The sequence below is a fragment of the Calonectris borealis genome, chromosome 2 (genome assembly GCF_964195595.1).
Source record: "Calonectris borealis chromosome 2, bCalBor7.hap1.2, whole genome shotgun sequence".
NCBI classification, from domain to species: Eukaryota; Metazoa; Chordata; class Aves; order Procellariiformes; family Procellariidae; genus Calonectris; species Calonectris borealis.
The window spans coordinates 8,169,168-8,181,380 of record NC_134313.1 but is presented as its reverse complement, the minus strand read 5'-3'; the positions used below and the strand labels follow the sequence as shown (position 1 = coordinate 8,181,380).

The 12,213-nt window shown below is 38.0% G+C and overlaps 1 protein-coding gene across 4 annotated transcripts in view; it reads left to right on the top strand.

The window, feature by feature from the left end:
• KHDRBS3 (KH RNA binding domain containing, signal transduction associated 3) overlaps nucleotides 1-12,213 on the top strand; it is a 104,965-nt gene that overhangs the window by 33,639 nt on the left and 59,113 nt on the right. For all 4 annotated transcript variants that reach the window (XM_075141121.1, XM_075141119.1, XM_075141120.1 and 1 more), the window contains exon 3: nucleotides 9,267-9,383. In XM_075141121.1, the coding sequence (XP_074997222.1) occupies nucleotides 9,267-9,383 (117 nt within the window). The remainder of the gene's footprint in view (nucleotides 1-9,266; nucleotides 9,384-12,213) is intronic.

The window sequence follows — 12,213 nt, the reverse complement described above, 5'->3', positions numbered from 1 at the left end:
AGCTGGCATCTGTTTCTGTATGCCTGCAGTCAGCACTAATGCTGTTAGCTATTGTGCGAGATCCTGAACAAAAAGGTACCTCCAGTCTTTCAGGAGGTGTAGTCTTTTTGGTGTTCATGAACAGAGAATCTGCTGTTTGAAGCAGACCAAGTCACTCCAATAATTGATAAATCTGTCAAACTAGCATTGGGGTACCAGTTTGGGTTGAATCTGGCAAACTTGGATATCCAGAAAGTGGTGAGGAAAAACTAAGTTTGTTTCAACTTTAAGAATAGAATAGTGCTTCCCCAAAGAAATGATACTGCTTTTAATCAGGATCAAAAAAACCAAGTTATCCTTTACAGGGTTTAATATCTGAAAATGAAACAGGGTTTAATATCTGAAAATGAAACTAACTACAAATATAAGTGATTTTGCTAGCAGAAACTATTCCTGTGTTTATATTTGCCAGTGATGACTCCGGCAAGCAAAGATGCCTCTGCTGGTTAGGTATATCGATAGGATTAACGAAATATCAATCATAATTTTTTGTGATAAATGAGGTCTCTGGACCAAAACAGCCCACCAAGTGCACTAGCCCCATTCAAACAGCTTACTAGACCTGACACAGGGTTAACTAAGTTTCCTTTAAGTATTTCATTGCCCTTTCCCTCTTTGAAACTTCCCTCTAACTCTGAGTCCTTGAATAAATCATAATGGCCTCAACACGGGTCAGGCAGTTCTAGCCCTGATCTGATCAACCTGGCATTGTAATGCCTGCTCACATTACCTGTCCTGTCAAATATATTTTCACAGGCTCATAGCTGGGTCCTGTGCAAATTCAACCTCATTACCTCTGACAGCCCTGGAAGGTGACAGGTTAACTGCAGCAGAAAGCTATTCAACTGAAGTTCAGAGCAGCTGGGTTCCTATTGGAAAAGAATCTGGTAGACTTCAGATTCAAAAGAAGGTATTTCACTTTTTTGGGCATCTTTGCGCTCCCTGAAAAAATCCTTATGAATTTCTGGTCTTCTGCTTCGTGCATGAACAGTTGAGTCTCTGTTGATGTGCTTAACTTGCCTTCTACCTAACAGCTCTTGGTTGCTTCTGCGGTGCTATATATTTATATACTTTAGCTGGGACCTCTTGTCTTGCTCAAACCTTAGCAGTGTTAACAGGCCTTATCTCATACTAGAACTAGTTGGCCTAAATGTTTTTTTCATGTCTGGACCTTGACAGAAGGTGATGGAATAACTAAGACAGCCTGAATTTTGTCTGCTTTATAATTTGTCAAGATAATTAGTCCCATGAGTTATGCTCAGTTTCTGCTTGAGGCTGGTTGTGCATTTGAATTAATTTCTTCATTTGTGTTCTTTGTAGACTCCTGTACACATTAAAAAACCCTGAATTAATATGTCTTGTTATGGTGAAGATAGTCTTACTTGGCAAGATAAAACCTTGTGGAAACTCTTCTATAGATTGCAGGTCCAGTCAAGTCCTTTCAAAATCCAATTGTATACAATCTTGTTACAACTTTTTCAGGTTGGTCCAGCTCCACAGATTGCTCTGAGAAGTCTGAATTGCTGTGATACGGAAATTAATCTGAGGTATTTAGGTGAGGCTTGAATATGCTTTGGTAATGCTGTCTACAATCCTATTGTAACTGGGACATGCTACAAGCAAGGATCAGAGAGGTTAGGGCTTTTATGCAACCTTATAGGAAAAGGATCAAGTTCTTGAGGTAGGATTCAGTTCTAAGTTACCTATATGTAGGAGTCCACGTGGATGCTGGATGTCTAAACGGCAGTTAGTGGAATGAGATCTTGTCAGCTTAGGCAATGGAGTTCAGGGTGATTTAATATACCTTGCTATTTGATCAGCTGAATACCTCAACTGACTTTAGGTCAAGTGTGAAAATGTGACCCTTAAACCTGTACTTCTGTTGCATTTCATGCTTGAAAATAATCTTCAAACTTGCTTGGACTTAAAGGCAGAAAAAGTGACTTGGCCATGGAAGGTCATGATGTGCTTGTCTTGGTGGAGGGGACTCTCTGGATCTATCCTAACACTGCTATGAAATGCCAGCACGTGTGAAAGGTGTTTCATAGCTTAGATATGTACAAATGAGGCAGGAGGGAGTTATCCCCCTCCCATGCATTCAATGAATATGCGTCATGAAGTAGTTTAGTCTCAGAAATCTGTTTTTGCTTTGACAGTTTAGTGAACTCAAGTGTTCTGAATTTGGAGGAAAAATAGCTTCCATGGATGATAAATGGAATGCTGATGGCTTTCCATGAGATGGATCAAAACTATGGGAACAATTTATTTCTGATTTGTGACAGGCTACTGTTTTAAAAATTGCACATAGATCTACACTTAAATACTGGGTAAATCTCAGAAGCTGGTAAGAAATGGTCTGTGTTGTGTTCCCTGAAGTGATACTTTAAATATATATTCTCAAAAGTTACTGACTTTCAGAACTGATATCCATCCAAGCATTTTAGCTCAACATTTAAAGTGAAAATATCTATTTTAAAATGTCATTGTCATGTACAATATATCTGCAGTTGTTATGTAAAGTCATGGAGAGATTAATATTTTAATCACATGACTAGTTAGAAAACAGTTTTTCATAATACTTTAGTTCTAAGGACTACGTAGAGTGGGAATGAGAAAATGTGGTTATATAACCATAAGTGACATGGAGGAACAAGCATAAAATGTAATACCAGGGATAACTTTTGAGCAATTTTATAGTAATTGACCAAGCTTTCTGTTGTGAATAAATGTTTAAAAACCTGTTACTCTGTTGTGTGAAGGAGAGAGTAATCTGATGTGGTACAACATAGATGCTTGAAGTATTTACCTTTCCCTAGAAACCTCATTTTCATGAAATGAATAAGAAAAATCTCGAAGATTTCCTAGTTTCAGGTCATTGTAAGGGAAAGTGCTCTGAATCTTAATTTAACTATTTTTATTTTTTTTCTAGTGACCTTATCACAGAGGAACCATTGCAGAAAACTAATATGCCAAGAAAGCTTTCTATGGCTTTAACAACAATGGCTTGCTTAGAGCTTTACAGTAAAGCATTTGGTCAAGCATTTATATTTTCACTAAGTATTTTAAGCTGGATGAACCATTCTCAGCAGACTTGTCTTGGTGGGGATAAACAAGGATTACTCGTTCTATTATATCCCACTTTCTGTAATACATACATTTAGAAATTCAGTAGCATTGGCATTAATTCCTTTTTTGCTGAAATTCATATAGTAGATCAAATACTTATGAAGAGAATGTCTCACTTGTATACTCTTTGTAGCTGTGTTTTCTCCAGAACTGTTTTCAGGGAATAGTTTCAAGTGGTGATCTGGTAAGGAAATAAATCTTTAGATAACTGCTAAAGTCATATTTTGACTTGGGGATTCTGAAAAAATGATGTTAAGCAGTGATGTCCATAATCTCCGTTGTACTATATCTGCAAAAATGCTTCTTAAAATGAGGATTTATGAATATCTAGAGAGGAAACAATTTTCCAGCAAAAACCTGATTATCAATTCATTTTTTCTATTTCTATAAATTTTTTTTCTATTAAAAAATTATTTTAAATTGGAGATGTTGTCGTTATATAGCAGTTTAAGATAATCTGTGAAAGGGAAACAAATACATGCTTTCGGTATAGTTAACCAATGTTTGTGGGCTAGTGGACACCATGGCCAAGGGATAGAATCCCATATCTGAGCAATTTGAGAAAGAACTGTTGCACTTTGTGGTGTATCTTTAACTACAGAGTAAACCAGAGGTATAGATATAGGGGGATGTGCTTTCAGTGATCAGAGGCTTTAGGAAATAAGAACACCCCTTAAATCTCGCATCCTCTTGCTCAAATTAATGTATATCTGGTGATACTTTGTAATGATGTAAGACTACAGAGGGTACCATTTATCACAACTGGAGTGTTAATTGGCTTGAACTGTAGCTGGGATAACAATATTTCTCATCTTCTCCAATTGCCTCCTCCCAGGTCTATTAGTCTGAATCTTGATACTGTTTTTGCAAATATGCCTTAAATGCTTTTCTGTAATTTTGTTTGAGGTACCATATTTGGCAATCCTTCAGAGCTGGTCTAGAAGCAACTTTGAGTTGGGGACTTTATCTTCTATTTTATATACCATCATCCGTAAGATCCTGATTCTTATCTAAGGCATCGGAAGCTCTCTAAATATATGGACAATCCTTGATTTAACATAGATGATTCATCCAGTGTAGAATAACATTCAGGGTTGGCTCTTCAGAGTTCAGCTATCCTGTAGAACGGATTATGGCAATAGCTTGCGGACCAGCTTGCATTGAAAGGCAGTGCGACTGCTTTAATACAATGTTAAGCTGAAGCTAGTGAACTTGAGGACAAGTTCGGGTATTTACGGCAGTTCAGAGATGACCATGCTGTACTAGGGAGAAGGGTGAGCGACGAGGGGAGTCTGGCACGTCTGATTCTGAGCCAGAGCTAGTGAATGTCGCCGATCTGACTTGTACGGAGCTGCTCAGATGTCTTTTTGTTACTATCCAGCGCCTCTAATTCAGAGATAGTTTATAAGCTTGAGTTCAATACTAGACCTGGATTTTTTTTGTTCTTGTGCTCTTGGGCAAATAAACTCTAGGAATGTGAGGCATGGGAAGCGCCCATGCAACTTGTACATGAGCGATCTTGTGTAAGAGCTAACTTGGATCTAGCAGATAGGCTGGATTTGTTAATTTTGTAATGAAAACTTGTCTTACTCTGTGGTGGTTTTGTACCTTTAGGTTTGAGTCCTTCTACTCCTTGATTGCTGGGGATAAAGTGTATAAATAATGATAGTAACTTAGTTGCTGATATCTTTTTGAGTGTTTCTATATGTCTATGAAATATTTCAAAAACTTTGCTGATCAGATGTTTCCAATTTGATGTAAAAGGGAGATAAACCAATAGTTCAAACAAAATCCAGTACCTGTTCAAAGCAAATAGTTTTCTACTGAAAGGATTCATTCAGTGTCATAAATGGGTTTTATTTATGGAATAATCAACTGACACGTTCCAAAGCTTTTTAGCTTTGTTACGTGTGAGCAAAAAGGCTTTGGGACTGCCTCGTAAGCCGTTTTTTAGTAACCTTCAATGTTCATCGTGTTTTTAAGCTACATCTAGAGGTACCGTGCTTTCAAATCAGCAGAATTTCAGACTTGCAGCACAGGTTTCTCATGCTTCAGACTTGTCAAATCTAATATTTGGAGCCTCGGTGCACAGGAAAGAATAGGTCAGTGGATCTCAGGATACAGCTAATACATTTTCATGTTCATTAAATGTGTCTAGAACATGTCATCTGTGCAGCTACCATAATGTCTAGCTTTAGCACTAGAGATTTTCTGGTTTTGAGAAGATAACTTTTGGTGGTATTAAGGTTTTGTAGGTCAAATTTTAGATATATACAACATATTAAACTATTTGGCTTTAATTAAAATAAACAATACAGCTGGAGTAAACAAATGTGCTTTGGAACACCCAAGTCTTCCCTGAGCACTGAAGCCTTTTAGTTACTTTGATTACATACAAAGTGGATTTCACTTTTGTTGCAGGTATGCACTTCCATTTGTTATGATTTGTAGTTTGTATTTTAACTGTCAGCTGGTTGTTTGTTCCAGTTAGGAAGTGATATTCAGAGCTATGCATTGCATAGTTAAATACATGCTTGTCTGCTCCTAAATTGCTGTCAAAAATTGAGTAAAATTTCGTCTGAATATTTTAACTAAGATTACTGCTAGAAATTTTGACTGTATCAGACTGCAGGTACTCAACATTCTGAAATAATTTCAGCATACTTTACTGTAAATGGAAAATATCTCATTTTAAATGTATGTAGTGTTTATTTTTGTTCCTAATAACTTACAAGGATATTCTAAAGTAAACATAAGTAACCTTAAGTAGTGCTTGAAAAATTGATGTGGTATTCCACTATATGAAGCTTTCATTTGAGCTTAACTATGAACTCCCTGTTCATAAGTGATGATCCTTTATTTAAGGAAACTGTTGACAAGGAGTTACTGACTTCTGGAAGCTCAGACTTGTTATGAATTGTTTCAATTTGTTTGCTTTCCTTGCGGTTATACCTCCAGAAATAATAAAATCAGAAGTCCAAGTTGGAAGGCACCTCTAGAGAACATCTGGTCCAACTTTCTGTTGAAATAGTGACTGTAAATTAGATTACTCAAGGCCTCATCAGTGGCCCTGAGTCCTGAGTATTCTCAGCAAGGGAGATTTCTACCATTTTGCTGGGCAACCTATTTCTGATGAATGTTTTCCTTAACTGTATCTTAGGACCTATAAGAAAAAAAAAGGGAATATATCTAATAAAACAAACTTAAAGAAATTGGCTGGGGATTTCTTGAGATTTGGCCTGATAATTTCAGAAAAGACTAGTTCATGCAAGGTCTTAAATTTAATAGCTTCTGTGGACTATAGTCATCCATAAGCAATTTGCTCAATTGTGTCTTGGTTCTAACTCAGGTCTGCATTGGGAATTGAACTTGCAAGCACTAAGGGGAATAAAACTATATTTTTATATTTAGTAGGCTTTTAATGCTTGCATTTCTTTTTGTCTAAAGCTGAAGTAGGTGAACAGGAGCTGTAAACTTTCTGCATTGTTGGGTGACTGCAGCTGGGCCTTTTTTCCATCAGCACTTCCAATGTAGCAACAAAGGATTTTGAGCTGCTCCTACCCCATTGTGAAGTGTTTTCAAATTCCTCCAGAGGAATAAGGAGATCAAAGAAGCCCATCTTGGCCCGTTAGTGACACAATAGTAGAGGAACAAGAACTTACAAACTGTTTCATGTATTTGAGGCCACAAACAAGTAGTTTAAGCCTGGTTGCTCTTTAGAATCACTATATTTTACTTGTGCCTAAAACTATCTTTTTGTTAACATGATTGTGTCACTTTAGATTCCAACAGTGTGAATATCCTGGTTTTAAAAAGTTTCATTGGGGTTAGTAAATATTTCTGAACAGTAGTTTGTTGATAAGGAATCTCGATTGCAGTATTATTTTGACAGGAATTTTGGTGGGTTGACCTTTGCTGGCTGCTAGGTGCCCACCAAGCTGCTCCCACTCCCTCTCCTCAGCAGGATGAGGGGAGAAAGTAAGATGAAAAGCTTGTGGCTTGAGATAAGGACAGGGAGATTACTCACCAGTTAGTCACAGGCAAAAGAGACTTGACTTGGGGAAGATTAATTTATTGCCATTAATTGTAATAGAAGGATAGTGAGAAATAAAACAAAACTAAAAATGTCTTTCCTACACCCCCCTTCTTTCTGGGCTCAAGTTCACTCCTGACTCTTCTGCCTACTTCCCCCAAGTGGCACAGGGGGATAGGGAATGGGGGTTGTGGTCAGCTCATAACACTTCATCTCTGCTGCTCCTTTCTCCTCATGCTCTTCCCCTGCTCCAGCCTGGGGTTTCTCCTGCGGGATACAGTTGTTTACAAACTGCTCCAATGTGGGCCCTTCCCATGGGCTGTAGTTCAAGAACTGCTCCATTGTGGGTCCCTTCCTAAAGGATTGTATGCTGTGGAACAGACTGGTCCAGTGTGGGTCCCCCACAGGGTCATTAGTCCTGCTGGAAAACCTGCTCCTGTGTGGGCTTCTCTCCACAGGCCACAGCTCCTGCCAAGAGCCTGCTTCAGCATGGGCTCTCCATGGGCTGCAACTTCCTTCAGGGCACATCCACTTGCTCTGGCATGGGGTCCTCCACAGGCTGCAGGTGGGTATCTGCTCCACCATGGGCTGCAGGGGGACAGCCTGCCTCACCATGGTCTTCACCATGGGCTGTAGGAGAATCTCTGCTCCAGCGCCTGGAGCACCTCCTCCCCCTTCTTCACTGACCTTGGTGTCTGCAGGGCTGTTTCTCTCACATTTTCTCACTTGTCTCAACTTCGCAGTGTTTTTACCCTTTCTTAAATATATTATCATATAGGTTCTATGTTGCTGGTGGGCCAAGCTTTGAGCAGTGCTGGGTCTGTCTTGGGGCTGGCTCTGTCCAACATGGGGGCAGATTCTGGCATCTTCTGTGAGAAGCCTCCTGCTACCAAAACCTTGCCATGTAAATCCAATATAGGAATAAATTACTCCTTTCAGGAAGTGTTTACAGCATTCCATGCCAACTTCCAAGTGTAGCTTAAGTTATCAACTCTTTTTTGTGATTTTTTTTTTCCCAACTAAAATAGTTGTCTGCATACTTTAAGTGAATCCTCTAATCTTCTCTGTAACTAACCTTCAAATTTTATATACCTTCCAAAATACAGTGCAGTGATATATGAAAGTGGACTGTTGAATGCACACAGTTTTTTCCCTGGTATGTGTGATTGGGAATATATGTCCTATGGAGCAGTGCTCATGAGAACTTTCACACCTCCTAGCTCTACTAAGTCCAGTTTTGTGTCCTTGAAGTGACAATAGGCAGACTCTTCCTTTTTGTTTACCTTTATGAATGGATTTTTGATACCTATTTTCTTTAGCCTACTTCCCTCTAAAGCACCTTCTGGGCTGAAAGAGCACCAGCTCTATGTTTTGGTGTTTTCCATGAAATGGTTGGGTTTTCCTTGTCTTACTTTATTTTTGTGGCTCACCACTTTATTCCTCCTAGTTATCTTAATGGTGTAATGCCATGGTTGTGAACCCCAACTGGTTTTGGTAAACTTTAGTGGTAATGGGGGTTGAGTGGTAGTTGGAAAGATCTTGAGTGTTGATTCTTGTTTGGGACTGGATTTATATGCTTATGCTCTCTAGATTTAATTCCCTGTCTGTTTCTGTGTTTTAGTGTAGCGTATATTATATGAGTTGCTGTATTACTTCATAAATCTTCAAAGGAGGGTAAGGCAATTAAGAGGTTTTTTTTCTTCAGAGCTTTGTTTGGTTGGTATTGTATCCGAGATTGCTGCCAGCTCTTTTTTTTATGGTTTATGTATCTGGTAACAATTGTTAAAAATGGAACTGCAGTCTGAGCACATCTGTTTTCAGTGTTGAATGTGATAAACACGAAGTTCTCTTATGCTATTTGACTTCAGATACTTCTATGTTTCTGTTGGCACCTGGTGGAGCTACTGACATGCTGCTAACTGTCCTGATGACTTAATGACTGTGTAGTTTATGATCTAATACTTATTTGCACCTAGAACGAAAAGCTGTTTCAGCATAATATTCTATTTTGCCTGTTCATTTATGCTTAAAAATCCATTGAGCTTAATGGTTTTTTGTTTTCTTGCAGTTCAACTTTGTGGGAAAACTTTTGGGTCCACGTGGCAATTCTCTAAAGCGCTTACAGGAAGAAACACTGACAAAAATGTCTATTTTGGGAAAAGGTTCTATGAGGGACAAGACAAAGGTAAGACCTGAATATACTAGTGCAGTGTTCGATACCTGGATTTCATAACTTTTTCCTAAAAATCTTCGGGCAGGTGAACAAACCCCATGACAAAAATCAGGGAGCAAATAAAAAGCATAGGATATCCTCATATTGGTTCGATTCAGGTGGAGTCTCTTTTCTCTGAGTCTGTTCTCACTGAGTATTTTGAGGCTATCATGAGTTGTACTTAGACCCCGCCAAACTGCGGTCCTTGGGGATGTAAGTGGGGCATTACCAGTGGCATGTTCTAGATTTACTTCTTACAAGCTGTACAAGATCATGCCCAAGTGAACATGGCAGTGTTCTCAGTTTTGGAGGAACCTGACTTCTAATAAATAGATCCAAACATTTTCACATAAAATACCATTTAACATTTAAATTCAATATAATTTAATAACACTTCTAGACAAAGAAGAAAAATAGCTGATGAAAGGAGATAAAATACAACTGAAAAAAAATTCTCGGCTCGGGCTGACTTATGCAGCTTAAGCAGTTGACAAATTGCAATTGTCTCTATGGGAAGTATTTGGTTATAGTGGATGTATCCATTACAAGAGCCGAACCAGACAGCAGAAGAGAAACCTTTAGGTTGATAGGTGTTTGTACTAATCAGTTTCACTCTTTACCAAAATAAATCCCTGACTAAATTTGTAACAGATGAATGTACATCAGTGAGGGCATATGTCACCTGTCTGGCAAGCTGCATTTTTTTAATTGGAGCATTCCTAATGATACAAATTAAAACACTGGACTTATTTCTTGCCTGTAGCATACCATGTTTTATAGGCCTCCAATGGAATCTTACTGTGATTATGTAATCACAAACGTAAAAATACTGTGTGCTATGAAGACTGATGATGACATAAATATGGAAGAGTGACTTAGAGGGCTGGCTACTAAATTTCCTAAACTATATATTTTTCAGCACATTTCTCCATCAGCAAAATATAAATGTTACGTGATTTATAGAGTGTTTATCAAGAACTTGATCAGAGCCCATAAATGACTTTTTGTACAACTCAGAAGTGAACTCTTAATTCCTTCTTGAAAATATTTATTAAATATAACTTACATGAATATAAATTATGTTTATAAAAATATAATAAAGGTTTGAGGATATGAAATGGATTTTTGAATGAGAGCTGTTGTATCATACATAATACAGATAATGCAACCTTAAGATTTAAGTGCTACACAATTAGTTATGAAAAACTGCAAACTTGATATATGACAGTTCAACTAGAAAAACCCCAAGAATATAAACTAAACTTGCTACTAAACCAGGATGACAAAGTAAGGCTCTAAATACTGTGTTAAATGACACTTGGTGAACTTTCTCAGTTCTTGTGGAACCTGTCAAACTGACATTGTTCTGTTGCTGGATTACGTTTCTATATCAAAATATGATGCATTGTGGAGCAGAAAGGCCCCTGAGTTTTTCTAACGGCTCTGCAGTATAAAAAAGATTGTTTTATTAAAAGCAGAAGCTCAAGCTGAAGAGTTCAGATTCTAACTTGAATCTCAGAATCCTGGGGAAGAGTCTGAAAGGCTTACATTTCAATAATTTGAACTTCTCTTGTTTCCTTTGGTAATGATGTAATTGTTTAAATTTTTATTTGACTTTTTCTTGATTGAGATGCTAGCCAAAACTGTAAGTAAATTTTTGGTTTTAAATTAAGTGGCTAATAAAGTTGTTACAGGTTGGAGAGCTATTTTTCACAGAAAACTTCAATACAATTAATCTGTGAGTTCAGAAACAGTAAGGTTCCTGTCATTGTGGGTCTGGCTGGGTTTTTAAAAGGGAGAATAGAGGACCCAGTTGGATACTTTGGAATAATACAGCTGGAATAGCTTGTATGTACCTATTTGGGACAGTCCTTCAGAAAGCATTGTTCAGAACTAAAGCAGACCATTAATGATCCTGCAGGTTCAATTGAGTACTGGAAACAGAATATATGCAAGAATATATGCAAGAAAGTACTGGTGCTACAAAGGGATCCTGTCAGCTAATAACCTAAACCAGGTTGCAGTCATCCCTGGTTCTTTGGGGACACTGTTCAGCAAGCCAGAGACTCTGTATGTGGAGAGTTGTGTATGTTAACCAAATAAGAGAACTTAAGACATGGTTTTCATGTAGATTATCTATATACTAATTGTTTCAACCATATCTCTTTCATTAACAAGTAATTTACTTTTTGCCTTGATCTTCATACATTCTTGGATAGCATTTTGAAACTACTGTGTTAAACTTGTCCAGAGAATGAGCAAATAAGAGAACCTTAATTATGGAGCTTTTTTCTGTATGGAAAAAAAAAAGTGGTCTATGCTGGAGAGAAGCCCAGCATTGAATTGCTTGGTGTCAGAAAGGCTGGCAAATTCCCAGGTGTGACCAGGTTTTGCATTACTTGGAAAATCTAGTTGAGACTTTAGTGTGGTATTGACAAATAATGAAGTACATCACTCTTGCCCTGTTTGATATAATATTTCAAATATGGAGAGAAGCCTGAGTTGCTCCTATAGGAGAATAATAGGTAAATAGAGTACATTACTTTTTCTATTTGCCAGTAATCCAGGTGCCAAAACGAGCAATTTCATTGCTGCCTTGACAATGTGCAAAGCACAATGTAGAGATTATGGATGGTGAACCAAGGTGACATACCAGCCTAGAAAGACACATGGGGGAGAAACTGCCTTTCCATTGCATCTGTGACTCCAAGCATTACTTGTCTATCACAGTTGTTCAAGTGTGGTTGCTTCTCCCGATTTTCCAGTGGGTTATCTGACCAAGCCACAAGTTCCTAGCCTACTA